At 39.1% G+C, this 18,343-nt stretch overlaps 1 protein-coding gene across 1 annotated transcript in view; it reads right to left on the reverse strand.

The window, feature by feature from the left end:
• The window catches only part of LOC124282809 (diacylglycerol lipase-alpha-like), a 168,718-nt gene that overhangs the window by 55,746 nt on the left and 94,629 nt on the right, over window positions 1–18,343 (reverse strand). Inside the window, exon 2 of the mRNA XM_046718840.1 lies at window positions 13,862–14,081. Within this exon, the coding sequence (XP_046574796.1) occupies window positions 13,862–14,081 (220 nt within the window). The remainder of the gene's footprint in view (window positions 1–13,861; window positions 14,082–18,343) is intronic.

Raw genomic sequence — 18,343 nt, forward strand, 5'->3', positions numbered from 1 at the left:
TATATTGACCGGCTATCTACTATCTACCGACCTCAAAAACAGGCAATAAACCCATTACATAGTGTCTATTACACATATCTATTGATCCACCATTGGTCATAATCTCCATCAGGGTGTATGATTGCTTGATGTATTATTCAATACAGATCCAGTGCCCTCCTCCCTTTTCAGTGAACACCGCCCCGCCTAGCGTCAACGACCGAATCATCTAGGGTAACTGGAGCAATGGGTTACTGTGTCGGCTGTTTCTTACATCCAAATTCAATTAACTCTCCACAGAACTGAACTTGTAATGGTTTTTGTTTTTTAATGGTTAAAGTGAATTATCAGTCCACCAGAAACATGACCTCTTCAATAACCAACCCTAATGATTTCATATTATAAACTTGAGACTTGCAAAGTGGATATTTCATCTTTTTATACTAAAGCATAAAGTATTATGAACAAAGTATTTCCAATGTTTCTGACTGAAATTATTAGTCCCTGTTTATACAATCTTCAGTGTGCTTCATGCAGAGCTCATGGCCTCTCACGATAAAGGGGCGGTGGGATAGCCTTGTGGTTAAAGCGTTCTCTTGTCACGCTGAAGACCCAGATTTAATTCCCCACATGGGTATAATGTGTGAAGCCCATTTCTGGTGTCCCCACCGTGATATTGCTAGAATATTGCTAAAAGCGGCGTAAAGCTCAACTCACTCGTATGATGAAATACATGTGTGTGACTGTCGCTATGCTGTACACATAAGTCAATGCCATGTTGTCCTGCACTACAACTAAGGAACGTATGCATTTTCTTACATCCAAACCAACCAGGTCCCTGTTTCACAAAGCTCTCGTAAGCCCAAGATCTCGCAACTTTTCTCGTATCATTCGTACTCCCTATGTTACAATATAGGAGGTACAAATGCTACAAGAAATGCAGAGATGCCAACTCTAATTTAGCCCAATTAGTACATTGGCCAAAAACTGATTAAAAAAGGAGTATTTGTTTGCCAAAAATTAGTATTGACTTTTCCAAAGAATTTTCATATTAAATAAAAAAAAATTATATATAGTCTAAGAACTTGTTATTAACATTGTACTCACCTAAATCAGTAGCAAGTATCCACATATAACTTGATACTGAATAAGATGTGGTTGAAATATATTGTGTATGGTACGTATGCTATTTAATAATTTAATATAATGTATTTTTTTTAAATAATATATTTTTACTGCTATCGTAGTCGCATATTTTGTGTTGTTTTTTCGTAACGAATACGATGAAATCGTATGGGTTGACATCTCTGGAAGTGTTACGAGATCTTGGGCTTACGAGAGCTTTGTGAAACGGGGCCCTGGATCATTAGAAAGCAAGTAAATAGCCAGCTCTATTTGACAAATCCAGTATTCCAGAAATGTCATAATGTGTACGAAAATGTTTTGCAGACTAAGTTACTGAATCTGTATTGGAGGCTACCATGACAGCAATCCTCAGTCAGTCAATCCATCACGCACTAAGGTTATAGCGGCATGTCTGACTCTAATAAGCTTTCTCCTAATCTTGTGCAACATCCTGACACTACAAATCAGCAGTATCTGCATGATGAGTGTCTGGATGCGAATCAAGCAGCAGCAAGATAAGGCAACAAACAGCTTTCACGAAGGTCTCAGTTCATCCTGAACTTTTATCCACCTGGGCCTAGATTTTCGAAGCTCTCTTAGCGCTAAGATAGTTGTAAGTGCCATACATTAACATTAACTTACGACTATCTTAGCGCTAAGAGAGCTTTGGAAATCTAGGCCCTGGACTATATCTGCTGCTTTATATTGACCTAGACTATATCTGCTGCCTTATATTGACCTAGATTAATCTGCTGCCTTATATTGACCTAGACTATATCTGCTGCCTTATACTGACCTAGACTATATCTGCTGCCTTATATTGACCCGGACTATATCTGCTGCCTTAGATTGACCTGGACTATATCTGCTGCCTTAGATTGACCTGGACTGCCTTATATTCTGCTGCCTCCATTATGTTGACCTGGGCTATATCTGCTGCCTTATGTTGACCTAGACTATATCTGCTGCCTTATATTGGCCTAGACTATATCTGCTGCCTTATATTGACCTAGACTATATCTGCTGCCTTATATTGGCCTAGACTATATCTGCTGCCTTATATTGGCCTAGACTATATCTGCTGCCTTATATTGGCCTAGACTATATCTGCTGCCTTATATTGGCCTAGACTATATCTTCTGCCTTATATTGACCTGGACTATATCTGCTGCCTTATATCTGCTATATATCTGCTGCCTTATGCTGCCTATATCTAACTGCCTTATATTAACCTAGACTACTTCTGCTGCCCTATACCTAACTGCTATATTAACCTTATATTATACTGTAACCTTATATTAATACTACTTCTGCCTTATACTGTAACTGTTATATAACCTGCTGCCTACTTCTCCCCTATACTGTAACTGTTATATTAACCTGCACTACTTCTCCCCTATACTGTAACTGTTATATTAACCTGCACTACTTCTCCCCTATACTGTAACTGTTATACTAACCTGCACTACTTCTCCCCTATACTGTAACTGTTATATTAACCTGCACTACTTCTCCCTATACTGTAACTGTTATATTAACCTGCACTACTTCTCCCTATACTGTAACTGTTATATTAACCTGCTACTTTCTCCCTATGCTGTAACTGTTATATTAACCTGCACTAACCTGCACTACTTCCCCCTATACTGTAACTGTTATATTAACCTGCACTACTTCTCCCTATACTGTAACTGTTATATTAACCTGTACTACTTCTCCCCTATACTGTAACTGTTATATTAACCTGTACTACTTCTCCCTATACTGTAACTGTTATATTAACCTGCACTACTTCTCCCCTATACTGTAACTGTTATATTAACCTGCACTACTTCTCCCCTATACTGTAACTGTTATATTAACCTGCACTACTTCTCCCCTATACTGTAACTGTTATATTAACCTGCTCTACTTCTTCCCTATACTGTAACTGTTATATTAACCTGCACTACTTCTCCCCTATACTGTAACTGTTATATTAACCTGCACTACTTCTCCCTATACTGTAACTGTTATATTAACCTGCACTACTTCTCCCCTATACTGTAACTGTTATACTAACCTGCTCTACTTCTCCCTATACTGTAACTGTTATACTAACCTGCACTACTTCTCCCCTATACTGTAACTGTTATACTAACCTGCACTACTTCTCCCCTATACTGTAACTGTTATATTAACCTGCACTACTTCTCCCTATACTGTAACTGTTATACTAACCTGCACTACTTCTCCCTATACTGTAACTGTTATATTAACCTGCACTACTTCTCCCCTATACTGTAACTGTTATACTAACCTAACTGTTACTACTTCTCCCTATACTGTAACTGTTATACTAACCTGCACTACTTCTTCCCCTATACTGTAACTGTTATATTAACCTGTTATTAACCTACTTCTCCCTATACTGTAACTGTTATATTAACCTGCACTACTTCTCCCCTATACTGTAACTGTTATACTAACCTGCACTACTTCTCCCCTATACTGTAACTGTTGTATTAACCTGCACTACTTCTCCCCTATACTGTAACTGTTATACTAACCTGCACTACTTCTCCCCTATACTGTAACTGTTATACTAACCTGCACTACTTCTCCTATAAAGTGTAAACTGTTGTAACTGTTACTGTAACTAACCTGCACTACTTCTCCCCTATACTGTAACTGTTATATTAACCTGCACTACTTCTCCCCTATACTGTAACTGTTATACTAACCTGTACTACTTCTCCCCTATACTGTAACTGTTATATTAACCTGCACTACTTCTCCCCTATACTGTAACTGTTATATTAACCTGCACTACTTCTCCCTATACTGTAACTGTTGTACTAACCTGCACTACTTCTTCTCATCTATAATATTATATTCACCACTGATGAAAGCCATGAACGATAACTCAATTTCCAGTCTCAGTCAAACTTTATGGAGTTCTGTCATAAAAACAACTTTCATTACAATATGCTAAGTTAAAGTAATTTGCCATTCACACCACAGGCTAGCTATCTCATTTTAATACCCCCGCGTTAAAGTAGCCTTACAAACTTCTTAAGCCCAATCTTAACACATTGGCTACAATCAAAGTTAAGAATTCTTAGGGCTAAGAACGTTTCGAGAATAAGGCCTCTGGTTACTAAACAGCTGCAGATGACAGGAAAACTAATATCCTTTGTTGAAATGAAAATCAACCACAAACAAACCAATGCAAAATACATCATATCTGGTCATTTTATCTTCAACACTAATGACCCTTTATGCAGGCCAGCTGGTACACACATATATAATGGTGTTACAGTACTCATCAACTCCCCATTACCATAAAAAAGAAACAGGTTGGTGAGAGCTGTCAGCACTGTATATGTCAAACACTACCTGTAGTCCTCATCTCAATACACAAAGAGCTTTGGTTAGCTATGCAACTCCAGATGTGAAAAGAACCAAAAACCAAAAATATAAAAATATAATACAAATCATTGCAGATGTCAAACACTAGTCCTCATTCTTATTCTATACAAGTAATTACTTTTCGTGATGTAAAACATTGTAGCTGTTATTGATAAACAAACAAAGAAGCAAACAAGTAAATAAATAAATAAATAAAAGAAATAAACAAAAATAAAAAATAAATAAATAACTCAATAAATAAATAAATAAATAAAAAATAAATAAATAAATAAATGAATGAATGGATAAATAAATAAATAAATAAATAAATAAATAAATAAATAAATAAATAAATAAATAAATAAATAAATAAATAAATAAATAAATAAATAAATAAATAAATAAATAAATAAATAAATAAATAAATAAAAGAAGTAAACCAGTAGTCTCCCTCTGATACTGATATTTGTTACACTGACCTCAGCCTCAAGTTAACTCTAGCTGCTGTCCAGAAAATTACAGTGATTACCCATAATTAGGCCAGCCAGACTCAATCACCATCTGATGCACAAATTATATGTATGTGGTTGACTTGAGTCAGTGTCCATTCCCTTGAACATCCCCCAAACTCCAATCATCATACGCCTCTGCTTAATGGCTATAATAAAAGCTTAGTGAGGATTGATTCTGGAATATTGCCATGATCGGTGGATGTGATTTGCTTTTTTGTTTCATTCCCAAAACTGTAACATTTCAGAAAAAATGTTTCATCAAGTGGGTATAAATCTTTACGGACCAATCTAGTTGAAATTAAGACTTATGAAGTATATGGAGTAGGTGATGGCGAGATGTTTCAGATTCATCAATATCTACCCTAGACATCTCTCAATTCAGTGACGTACACCCTAGGTATTGACCACTGATATAATCTTACACACTCAGTCCACCTCCTCACTGAGTCGACATTTCCCAATGACCATGAACCTGCCTGGAGCCGGCTAATGAGAAAGATATATTGTTGTCATGGTGGGGAGGGGAGGTGAAATGTTGTTTAATGTCGTGTACAAGGATGCTGTGCCTGTAGAGCAGCATGCATGTGTGTTGGTGTCAGTGCATGTGTGTTGGTGTTAGTGCATGTGTGTTGGTGTTAGTGCATGTGTGTTGGTGTTAGTGCATGTGTGTTGGTGTTAGTGCATGTGTGTTGGTGTTAGTGCATGTGTGGTGGTGTTAGTGCATGTGTGTTGGTGTTAGTGCATGTGTGTTGGTGTTAGTGCATGTGTGTTGGTGTTAGTGCATGTGTGTTGGTGTTAGTGCATGTGTGTTGGTGTTAGTGCATGTGTGTTGGTGTTAGTGCATGTGTGTTGGTGTTAGTGAATGTGTGTTGGTGTTAGTGCATGTGTGTTGGTGTTAGTGAATGTGTGTTGGTGTTAGTGCATGTGTGTTGGTGTTAGTGCATGTGTGTTGGTGTTAGTGCATGTGTGGTGGTGTTAGTGCATGTGTGTTGGTGTTAGTGAATGTGTGTTGGTGTTAGTGAATGTGTGTTGTGTTAGTGAATGTATGTTGAGTGCAGTGTGTGTGTTGGTGTTAGTGAATGTGTGTTGGTGTTAGTGAATGTGTGTTGGTGTTAGTGAATGTGTGTTGGTGTTAGTGCATGTGTGTGTTGGTGTTAGTGAATGTGTGTTGGTGTTAGTGAATGTGTGGTGTTAGTGGTGTTAGTGTAGTGCATGTGTGTGTGTTGGTGTTAGTGAATGTGTGTTGGTGTTAGTGAATGTGTGTTGGTGTTAGTGCAATGTGTGTGAATGTGTGAATGTTGTTGGTGTTAGTGAATGTGTGTTGGTGTTAGTGCAATGTGTGTTGGTGTTAGTGAATGTGTGTTGGTGTTAGTGCATGTGTGTGTTGGTGTTAGTGCATGTGTGTGGTGTTAGTGCATGTGTGTTGTGGTGTGTTAGTGCATGTGTGTTGGTGTTAGTGCACATGTGTGTTGGTGTTAGTGAATGTGTGTTGGTGTTAGTGCATGTGTGTTGGTGTTAGTGAATGTGTGTTGGTGTTAGTGAATGTGTGTTGGTGTTAGTGAATGTGTGTTGGTGTTAGTGAATGTGTGTTGGTGTTAGTGAATGTGTGTTGGTGTTAGTGCATGTGTGTTGGTGTTAGTGCATGTGTGTTGGTGTTAGTGCATGTGTGTTGTGTTTGGTGTTAGTGCATGTGTGTTGGTGTTAGTGAATGTGTGTTGGTGTTAGTGAATGTGTGTTGGTGTTAGTGCATGTGTGTTGGTGTTAGTGCATGTGTGTTGGTGTTAGTGATGTGTGTTGTTGGTGTTAGTGTGTGTGTGGTGTTAGTGCATGTGTGTTGGTGTTAGTGAATGTGTGTTGGTGTTAGTGCATGTGTGTTGGTGTTAGTGCATGTGTAGTGAATGCGTGTTGTTAGTGCATGTGTGTTGGTGTTAGTGCATGTGTGTTGGTGTTAGTGCATGTGTGTTGGTGTTAGTGCATGTGTGTTGGTGTTAGTGCATGTGTGTTGGTGTTAGTGCATGTGTGGTGGTGTTAGTGAATGTGTGTTGGTGTTAGTGCATGTGTGTTGGTGTTAGTGCATGTGTGTTGTGTGTTGGTGTTAGTGAATGTGTGTTGGTGTTAGTGAATGTGTGTTGGTGTTAGTGCATGTGTGGTGGTGTGCAAGACTGTGTGTTAGTGAGTGAATGTGTGTTGGTGTTAGTGAACGTGTTCAGCAATATTAGTGCAACAGTGCATGTGTGGTGGTGTGCAAGAGGGTGTTAGTGCATGTGTGTTGGTGTTAGTGCATGTGTGTGGTGTTAGTGCATGTGTGTTGTGTTAGTGCATGTGTGTTGGTGTTAGTGCATGTGTGTTGGTGTTAGTGCATGTGTGTTGGTGTTAGTGCATGTGTGTTGGTGTTAGTGCATGTGTGTGGTGTTAGTGCATGTGTTGGTGTTAGTGCATGTGTGTTGGTGCAAGACTGAACTGACTGACTGAGTTTGTGTTTTTACCGCTTCAGCAATAGGTGCAACATGGTGTTAGTGAATGTGTGTTGGTGTTAGTGAATGTGTGTTGGTGTTAGTGCATGTGTGTTGGTGTTAGTGCACGTGTGTTGGTGTGCAAGGGGGGTGTGGTGCAGTGATGGAGTCTTCACAACATGGACAACTTATCATGATCTACCAGAAGAATTGTGTGATATTGAGAGAAGAGAAGAGCAGAGAAGAGAAGAATAGAGGGAGAGAGATCTTAATGGAGATCTTGGGTTCTATGAAAATTATATAATTTCAGAGACTAAACATCAGCCTGTAGTTGGCCCTCTTTCCTTAACAACATGAAACTCAAGTACACCCTTGCTGGGCACACAAACCCAGACTAAGTACACGCAGAGTCATTCCCTCTGTGCTGCTGTGCTAATAAACTGCTTTCTCTTGACATATTAATGCATTCTTTGGCCATAAGGTAATGTTCCCTAACTTTAATACCCTGTGTCATGCTCAGCCCAAATTTAAACTTTCCCTGTTTCAAAATCTTTCAGCTAATGTCTTTGTAATAGTGACATTTGTCATTTCAATTACAGTAGGCTGCCATTAATCGGTTTAAGATACATCATTCCCCTGCAGAAGTCATAGCCATGATCCATGAAAAATGAATTTTTAAAATTGATCTTCACCCATTTATTGCTGTCCTATTACGTACACTAAGAGGCTGCCAGTTGAGCTAAGGTTTGAATAATGAACATCGACCATCGTATGTCACTCTTGCAATAAATTGAGGGGTTTAAAAGGCTTTTAAGATTTCAATACTCTTGGGCATACTTAATCACAAAATTTGAGAAAAATTAAATTAAAAACACAAAAAAAGAGTAAAAACAGACACTAGTGAGTGAGTTTCGTTTTACGCCGCACTCAGGAATATTCTAACTATATGGCGGCAGTCTGTAAATAGTCGAGACTGAACCAGACAATCCAGTGATTAACAGCATGAGCATCAATATATGCAATTGGGATACGATAACATGTGTCAATCAAGTCAGAGAGCGTGACCACCCGATCAATTCTAGCCCGGATCTTCATGGGTAAAAACAGATACTAACAAGGACAGGAGAAATTGTGCCTCACTCAAGTACAAATACACTGGACATTATCAGGATTACATTTTTGTGGAAAAATCCGCTTTCATTAATGTCAGATTAAATTGATTAAATCAAAACATAATTGCCTGACTGGTTGACTCAGTCATATTCCAGCTATAACGGCGATTGAGTGAAGTGAGTGATTTTGTGGAAAAATCCACTTTCATTAATGTTAGATTAAATTGATTAATTCAAAAACCTCATTGACTGAGTGAGTGAGTGGCTGGTTGGTTGTTGCTTAACACCGCACTCAGTAATATTCCAGCTATATGGCGCGGTGAGTGAGTGAGTGAGTGAGATTTAAAGCTACTTTTCACAGTGTTTCAGTCATACATAATGAAATCTAAAAAAAAAGCCTTAAGTGATTCCAGTCAACATCCAAGATTCCCTCTGTGATAAAACCATTGTCTGTCTCACAGTCTCTGCATCATGAATTATTCACATTCCACACAGCCCTTAAATGATGCCAGTCTAATATTCTGCATCTTCCATCACACAAGGGCGCCATTCAATTTAAATGTAGTTATTCTTTTCTATAAAAATCAGATATAATCTGAGACTAAGCTTTAGTCTAAGAGTGAGTGAGCAAGTGAGTAAGTGGATTAAGTTTTATGCCGCACTCAGCAATATTCCAGCATTATGGCGGTGGTCAGTAAATAATCGAGTCAGGACCAGACAATCGATTGATCAACAGTCTAAGAAGTTACCCATGAGGATGCTAGCGTAACTGACAAATGATGATAAACTGCATGACACCTTAGACATCAACACCATGTGTCCAGAGAACCATGACATGTCCAGCATGTCATGTCTTGCAACATGTTCATGTGGGAATAACATGAGACAAAGTAATCTGATGATTCTTTCAAATACAAAAGCATTAAAGGCACATTTGGGAGTACATGCAAGTCAGTGACATTAAAGGAATCTCAATAGAGACAATGTATATAAATAAATAACAATATCACAGCCTGAAACTAAAGTCAACGGTTCCAGGATCTAACACAGTCCCATGGAAACCTGCAATGCCTTGGGATATGATGCTTGTTTTGAGCTGCACTTGAACCATGATCACAGCATCCTGTCATACTCAAGGGAAGCAACTATACACATCAAATTCAATCAAACTACAATTTTCAGTTTCTCTATCCCATAAGCATGAATAACATTGTGCTTTAATTGCATTGAAAGGATCATTTTCTGTCTGTCTTTCCAGTTTACTTGTTGCCCATGAAGATCAGGGGGACCAGTTGCAACAGATGCTTGTCTTCGGAGGCGACAAACAGGATCGAGTGGTCTGGTATGCTAACATGTTTGACACAAGCCATCGTATCCCAACTACGAACCCATGAAGATTCGGGTTAGAACTGGTCTTCGTATCCCAATTGTGAACATTGAGGCTCATTCTGTTAATCATTGGATTGTGTGGTCCAGACTCGATTATTTCAGTCCGTTGCCATATAGCTGGAATATTGCTGAGTGCAGTGTTAAACATCAACCCAACCAACCAAACCAACTAAGAGACCAATGAAGGAAAACCAAGTTCTATGGATAGTCAACTTCTTGCTTGCTAACGGTGTTACTACCTACACCAAAGCGTCACAGTTATTGCAATTAAGAAGTTGACTATCCATAGAACTTGGTTTTCCTTCATCAATCCAACTTCTAAAATGCCTCTCAACTAAGAGACCAAAGCTGATGAGGTCAATTACTGGACTGTCCTATCACGCTGGATTATTACAGACTGTTGTCATGTAGCTGGAGTCCTGCTTAGTGTGGCTTTAACACTTTAATTATATCTAACACCAAACAAATAAACAGTTTAAATTATATCTAACACCAAACAAATAAACAGTTTAAATTACAGTCCGTTTGAGTCAGAAACGGACCGATGAATTGCAAATTTCATCATTGTACAAAATTGCCACATAAATATAAATAGTACACATGTTTATCATTTACTAATACCCAACAGCTTTCTAATATTTGAAAATTTTCCGGACTCCACCAAAAAAGTTGTTTAAGAAACTATCATCATTGAAAAAGCAAAAGTTGTTATCTGTCGCGGCGGGGTGAAACCACAGAAACGGAACAGCCACTGTCTCATCGTGCACGGGATACACATGCCTGATGAAAAATGAAGTTGAATGCTGAAGTGAAACAGTTGATGATTAAAGTGTACGATTTTTTCCGTGCTGAAGCTGAAAGGGGCAAACCATTTTATGCCATTAATAAATTCCGTAAGCAGGCAGCAAAAGCTTTAGGAGTATCAGCAAGGGTACTGACAAATGTTCTGGAACACAAACATTGTGAGGGTGATGCAGAAGCAGGTAGGGGTTGTAATCAAAATCACACAAATTAAAACATTTGGACAACTTTCAAAAGAACCTTGTAAGGCAGTCTATCAACAAGCTCTATTCTGAAAACAAATACATGTCGCTGAAAATTTTTAAAAAGCATTTGAAGCAAGAACACAACCTCAGAGTATCAAAGTACACACTCTGGCGACTCTTACACTCTTTTGGGTATCGTTATAAGAAAATTTCGGGGGAGAATAGGTCAGTACTCTGTGAACGCCCTGATATCGTTCGCTTGAGAAATAATTTTCTCAGGGTTATAAAGAAGAAGCGCGAGGAAGGGTTCGAGCCATCGACTTGGACGAAACCTGGGTCAATGCCTCACACACTGCCAGCAGTCAGTGGGTACCCGATGGGGGTGATAAGGGGTCACGTAGAAAGCTGCTTCTAGGGAAAGGAGAAAGACTAATCATTCTCCATGCTGGTTACTCCAGCAAAGGCTTTCTCCCAGGCTGCGACTTGGTATTGAGGGCAAAGTCCACAGATAACAGAGACTACCATTCCGATGAATGGTGCGGTTTTCCTCGATTGGGTTAAAAACAAGTTGGTACCAGCTCTACCAGAGAAGTCTTTTATCGTAATGGACAATGCCCCATACCACAGCGTGCAGGACCCCGACAGTAAAGCCCCAACATCAAACAGTCGAAAGGTGATATGATATCATGGCTCGACAAATTTCAGATCGCACGGCCTTCAAAGGCAACGAAGCCTCAGCTATATGAGATCATAAAAACCCACAAAGGTGAACCTTTCTACAAAGTTGACAGTTACATAAAAAGTAAGGGTCACGATATTCTGCGACTTCCACCCTATCACTGTGACCTTAACCCCATTGAAATGATATGGGGTATTGTCAAAGGAGATGTTGCCAGATCAAACACAACTTTTAGATTACGTGACGTAGAGGTTTTGGTTAAGGAATCCCTTAACAAAATCAAGACTGAAACTTGGCAAAACTGTGTCAACAAGGTAGCTAACGTCATTGAACAAGGGCACTGGTCTCGGGATGGCTTACAACAGGCAACTGTGGCACCACATGTCATCCCTTTAAGTCGTGACTATGACACTATGACAGACGAGGAACCGACAGGTCTCCCGGAATAGATTTTGAGATGTCCCCCGCCATGACTGGCCGTTCTGTTTCTGCGGTTTCACCCTGCTGCAACAGATAACAACTTTTGCGTTTTCAATGATGATAGTTTCTTAAACAACTTTTTGGTGGAGTCCGGAAAATTTTCAAATATAAGAAAGCTGTTGGGTATTAGTAAATGATAAACATGTGTACTATTTATATTTATGTGGCAATTTTGTACAATGATAAAATTTGCAATTCATCGGTCCGTTTCTGACTCAAACGGACTGTATATCTAACACCAAACAAATAAACAGTTTAAATTATATCTATGACTAGCTTTATAAATTATACATTAAGGTTACAAAACCATGATTTAGAAAATGACCAGGTACAAATTTTTGCTTTGCCAGAACCAACTTCAAAGCACCAGTGGCACATTAAGATGGCAAGACTGCCTCATTGACACACTCTGCACACAGCTGAACTTTATATGAAGAAGACTTCAAGGCATTTCCCCATTGCTGGGACAACTGAAGTCTGTAGCAGACGTGTCCCAGGGCATTACATGGCGATAACATGATGTCAGCATTTACATCGTGAACTAACTAGTCCATATTACTAGCTAGTCAAGAAGTCATTAGAGAAGTCAGCATCCAGATTTCATCATCTTCATGTAAGCAAGACACTGAAACTGACTGCCACAATGTGTGAATGGTTGGAGTCTGTTCTGGGGAAAACATGATAGAAAGTTCAAGAAGATGGCAAGAATTGTTATATATTACCTCTTTCCACAAAATCTGTCTAAAGATCCTATAACATGTAAATTTATAAGGAGAAAAACCCATAATTCAAAAGAAAACCTGGTTACTAATCTGTCAAAAGATCCTTCCCATGCCTATAACATGTAAATCTATAAATACAAAAATTCAAAAGAAAAACTTGTTTTAAGATCCTTTCACATTAAATTATCCTATCAGTTAAAATAACCTTTATATTTACGAAGTATTGTATCTGATAGCTGGTTCCCCATGGAGCTGTCCAAGTTTGAGTGTGCAGTCTAGGGAAAAATTCCGTAAAGCTGAGGTTCCTATCCTTGCCTTATTTCCCTTTTGTTCACATATTCTATGCTACATGTGTGTACCATGTTTCCATCAGATAGAGTGACATGCCCGAGACCATATGGTCCAGTGGTACAGTGGCCTACGGTACCATACTTGGGGGGTACCAAATTGGCACTGTCTGGGATATTCTGGAATTGTGGACATGGGGAATGTCTTGAAGAGTATTGACTTCACCCCGCTTCAGGAATCTGCACCCCAAATGAATCTGCATCATAGGAATCTTTATATCAACAGGAATATGCACTCTTCAATCAAATCTGTACCACTCCAGGAATCTTTACCACAACAGAAGTCTGTTCTACTCCAGGAATCTGCATGTACATTCCTGCTTGTTTTGGGTCAGTATGGCCATGCTGGAATCTAGACCAGGTATTTTCACCAGATGGTTCCCTTGTAAACAAAGATATCAACAAAGATTTTGTTGTTACATTGCCCTCTGACATGAGGGGCTGGGTAAGCAGAGTGAGTGAGTGAACAGAGTTTTACGCTGCTTTTAGCAATATTCCAGCAATATCACGTTGGGGACACCAGAAAAGGGCTTCACATACTGAACCCACGAGGGGAATCGAAGCCGGGTCTTCGGTGTGACAAGTGGATTGCTTTAACCACTAGGCTACCCCACCTCCCCTGTAAGTAGAATATATGAATGATAAATGTGACTAGTGATAACTAACACACAGACATATTATGCACAGGTACTCACTGAGTCTGAGATACAACAGATACTGCATGCTGCGGCGTGGGTGGTTGTCCAGGATGCCGCCTCGCATGCTGATGATTGCGATGAGCAGCTCCATGAAGAAGCACAGCGACAGGATGATGAGGTAACCCAGGACATGGTCGTGGAGGTCCTGTGTGCAGGCCACGTTTCTCTCAAAGTCCACCACACCAAGGATGATGCCAAGGATTATGATCCTGAAACGAAAAAGGAACTTTAATTTCAGGATCATTCAGCAACACAGCTTCACAGGTCGAAACCTGGATTACTGTCAAAGACATTGAAATTGTATCATAGCAGTCATAATGGTTGGATATATTTAAGTCCTATCAAAGCAATCTTAATGGTTGTGTAGTCAAGTCATATCACAGAGTGCTTATGTTATGATGTTTGAGTTTTATCACAGCAGTCAAAAGATGCGGTAGTTATATATTATAGTTATACCACTGGTTGGATATTTAAGTTCTATCAAAGCTAGCACAATAGTTGTATATTTAAGTCTTTTCTAAGCAGTCCTTATGTTGTAATATTTGAGTTATATCACTGCAGTATCAGCAGTCAATTCTAGTCTTCCTCAGCTGTCATAAAGGTTGTATATTTTAGTTATATCACAGCAGTTACAATGACTTCATAATCAATTTACATCACAGTAGTTATAATGGCTGTACAGTTATATCACAGCAGTTGTGACCAGTGATCCTGAGACATCCGCCAAGTTATATGACATGTAATCGGTACTGGGCAGAGGTACTGAGTGACTTGTCAGTCTTGCAGCGTATCATATTGTATGCACAATTTTCTTGTGGAAAATCTGAATGTTTTCATTCAAAACAAAAAACAAACCCTTTTAAGACTATTAATTAATTTCAGGGTCAGTAAAGTCAAGCTGAGCACAAAAGTTAGCCAATTTAGACATGTCCCGCTTCTGGTCAGAATTACAAAGGAAAGCACTGGGGCACCCTGCCACCATTGTGAATCGACCTTGACCTTGCACGCAGTTGAATGTTGTATGGCATATAGATGTCAACAGGTGATTGTTGATACACACCATTGTCTCCCAAACACTGACTCATGAAACCAAATACCAGTGCATGTTAATCATGACATGTTTCAAAACAAATTTGTATTAAGAAGACAAAAACATAAATACTGGAATGAAATATTGCAGTGGTATAATGAAATCTGTCCATTAATTAAATTTTAACTGATCTGACTACATCGATTTTTTATATCTCTTCCTGATGCCCTGAATTAGTTGACAAGGAATGATAAAATTAATATTTTTGCACTTGACACATTTTGTTTCCTAACCAAGTCGGTAACCTTTAGTCATGAACAAAGTCAAGACAAAGATACTGGTCTATTTTCAAATATTGAAAAACCCTTGAAGCTAATGTTAGAAGAGCAAAGAAGAAAAGGTTGTGATGAAACATGCTTTTGGCGTCAGTGGTGGACCATCTTGGATTTCAGGCAATGTACAAGGTACAATATACAAACCTACAAGATGAAGTTCAACATCACAAAGTGATATGGATACCAACCTCTTTTTATTGTATGCACAACGTTTCTGGGCTTCTGCTTGCCCCTTTCTCAGGTGAATGATGTCATTCACCTGACAAAGGGGCAAGGAAAAGTCTAGAAATGTTGTGTATACAATAAAAAGAGGTATATATTGTCTTTAACTTGAATACCAACTTCTATATGCCTCTCAAAACCCTCATCACTATGTGGTCAGTAACAGAGTTGCATCCCACTGCTGTGACAGGATCTGCTGAATGTTGGTTTGATTCCTCTTTCATTACGTTGACAAAACTGAAATAATGATTGATTTGATTACCTTAGTCTCTCCTGAACTTTTGAAACCTAAGAGAACATTGATTGTAGAGATACAGATATTTTTTTCGTTTTATGCCAAAATCACCAGCTTCTAGTTATATGACAGCAGTGTGCAAATAATCACGTTTAGATCAACCAATTCAGTGATTGACTTCATGAACACTGTCCCATCCAATTTGAATATGATGACAAGCACAAATCAAGTCAGTCACACTGGCTATCCAATCCATTAAATTGCCAAGCATCATCAATGGTCCTTTAGGAATTTTATTCTTACCATGGATCCAAATAGGTGGATAGATAAATAATTATGTAACTATCTTTCAGACAGACACATACTAACAGACTGAGGGAGTATGGTTTTATGCCGTTTTTAGCAATATTCCAGCAATATCATGGCGGGGGACACCAGAAATGGGCTTCACAAATTGTACCCATGTGGGGAATAAAACCCAGGCCTTCGGCGTGACAAGGGAACGCTTTAGCCATTAGGCTACCCCACCGCCCCGGACACAGACAGACTGGTAGTTACGTAAATGTAGATGGGGATAAAGCTGCATCAAATGATCCAGTAGAATTATAATGGGAGTAAACTTCAATCAACTCAATAAATAACCAATTAAAAAATACCCTTCAACACTTCAGAAGATCAGCAATTTTAACAAGCCCAATTGTATCTCCACATTATTCAGCCTTCCAGCTGGAGCTGACTGTTTTGTCTTTCATGTCTATCTGAGTCTTGAGAACCTTAAACTGATAAAGACCCTCCATGCACCTAACAACCCACAATGAGATTACCAAACCCCACAGCAGGAGCATAATGAATGGATCCAGCCAACAAAATGAACATAATTGAATTCTATTCCCAAAATAATAGTCGCTGGTAAAGTGGAGGATGTTTAGAGCAGTCTTATTACGTTAGATTTAAGCTCCTTAAAATGTACAAAAGGGTAACATCTGCTGAAAATATGTTCCAGTAACTTGCAATTCTTGACAGAAATACAAGCACCTGCTTTAGCAGGTTGAGACGTATTAGCCCATAGTGGACATGTTTGTAAGCACACTTACTCTAAATGTGATCAGTAAACATCAATAATAGCTTCAATCCCCACAACAGCCTTCTCCCATATGCAGCATTGCCTTGAGGGTTTAGTTGTGTGGAGATAATCGAGAGCTTCCCTAGCCATATGCTTCTATAGTAGACTCTGGTAATGGTGGGTAATGGCCGACTCCCGTGTCTCTCTTCACCATGTAGATGGGGACCACAGGATACACAGGTCGTCTGACACTTAGTCCAAGAAATTATGTATTTATTTAAAATTTATAAAAGCAAAATTAAAATCTGAACCAAATGGAGCCCAAGGTCCCAATCCACAAAATGTTCATAAATCTATAATGTCCGATTGAGCCTATGATAAACTAGAGAGTTACGACAGGTTACAACATTACAAATGCTTTGTGGAGCAGGATCCAGGAAAATGCTTAATTTCATGCTTACAGGTTATCTGGACTTGAAAAAATCGTTTGGATTCCTGTTTTAATTCAGTCCCTTAGGTCTGGGAGATGGCATCATGAAATATATATCTATTGACAAATAGCCTTATGAAAGATGAAGAGGAACACGTTTTATGGATAGACAACTTTTTATTGCAGCAGATACGACGTTTCGGTGTAGATCCGTTATCAAGCATCATTTGGTTGATAATGGTGTTAGGATCTACACTGAAACGTCACATCTACTGTAATAAAGAAGTTGTCTATCCTTAAAAAGTGTTCATCTCCATCATACCAGCTTCTAAATGCCACGTAAGGAAGCTTATGAAAGATGTCAGTATATAAATGGGAGATTCTGTACCTGTGGACAATCTTCACTTGGATCACTTAGCTCTGAAGCATTACAGTAAGGAGTGAGTGAGTGAGTGAATTTAGTTTTAATCGTACTCAGCAGTATTCCAGCTGTATGGCGGCAGTCTGTAAATAATTGAGTCTGGACCAGACAATCCAGTGATCAACAGCATGAGCATCGATCTGCACAATTGGGAACCGATGACATGTGTCAACCAAGTCAGCGAGCCTGACCATCCGAATCAGTTAGTCGGCCTTTACGACAAGCATGGGTTACTGGAGACCAATATTCTAACCCGGACCTTCACGGGTCCATTACAGTATGGGTTGGGTGGAAAGGTAAATAATGTGTAGACTGACCACTATTGTACCAGTAGTCACGATTTGTAGGCTCAAAACATCCTACAACTATGATGTGATAACAGATAGAAATCAATGTAATCAGAGAAAACACTGCCTAATGGACTGAGATGAGCTGATATGAGCTGAGCTGGAAGTACAAACCAGCTAATGCAGAAAGAATACCAATTCTTCAGTTAGCTTCTGTAAAATGTACATCTATGGAGCAGGCCGGCCATGGTAGAGTAACTCAGCTGCTCTTCTTCGTAACAGCGCAACTTGAGTCAAGTTTTGTGTGTCTGATGCAAGAAATAGTGCACAAATAGCCAGAACAAAAGCTTCATTATTGGTATACTTTCTCCAGAAGATGCTGAATGCCTGCTTCAGCGATAATAATCAGACTTGCTGTTCCTTCCACGTAGCTAGAGTGTAGAACATG

The sequence above is a fragment of the Haliotis rubra genome, unplaced genomic scaffold (genome assembly GCF_003918875.1).
Source record: "Haliotis rubra isolate DU_JTF1 unplaced genomic scaffold, ASM391887v1 Scf303, whole genome shotgun sequence".
Lineage (NCBI taxonomy): Eukaryota > Metazoa > Mollusca > Gastropoda > Lepetellida > Haliotidae > Haliotis > Haliotis rubra.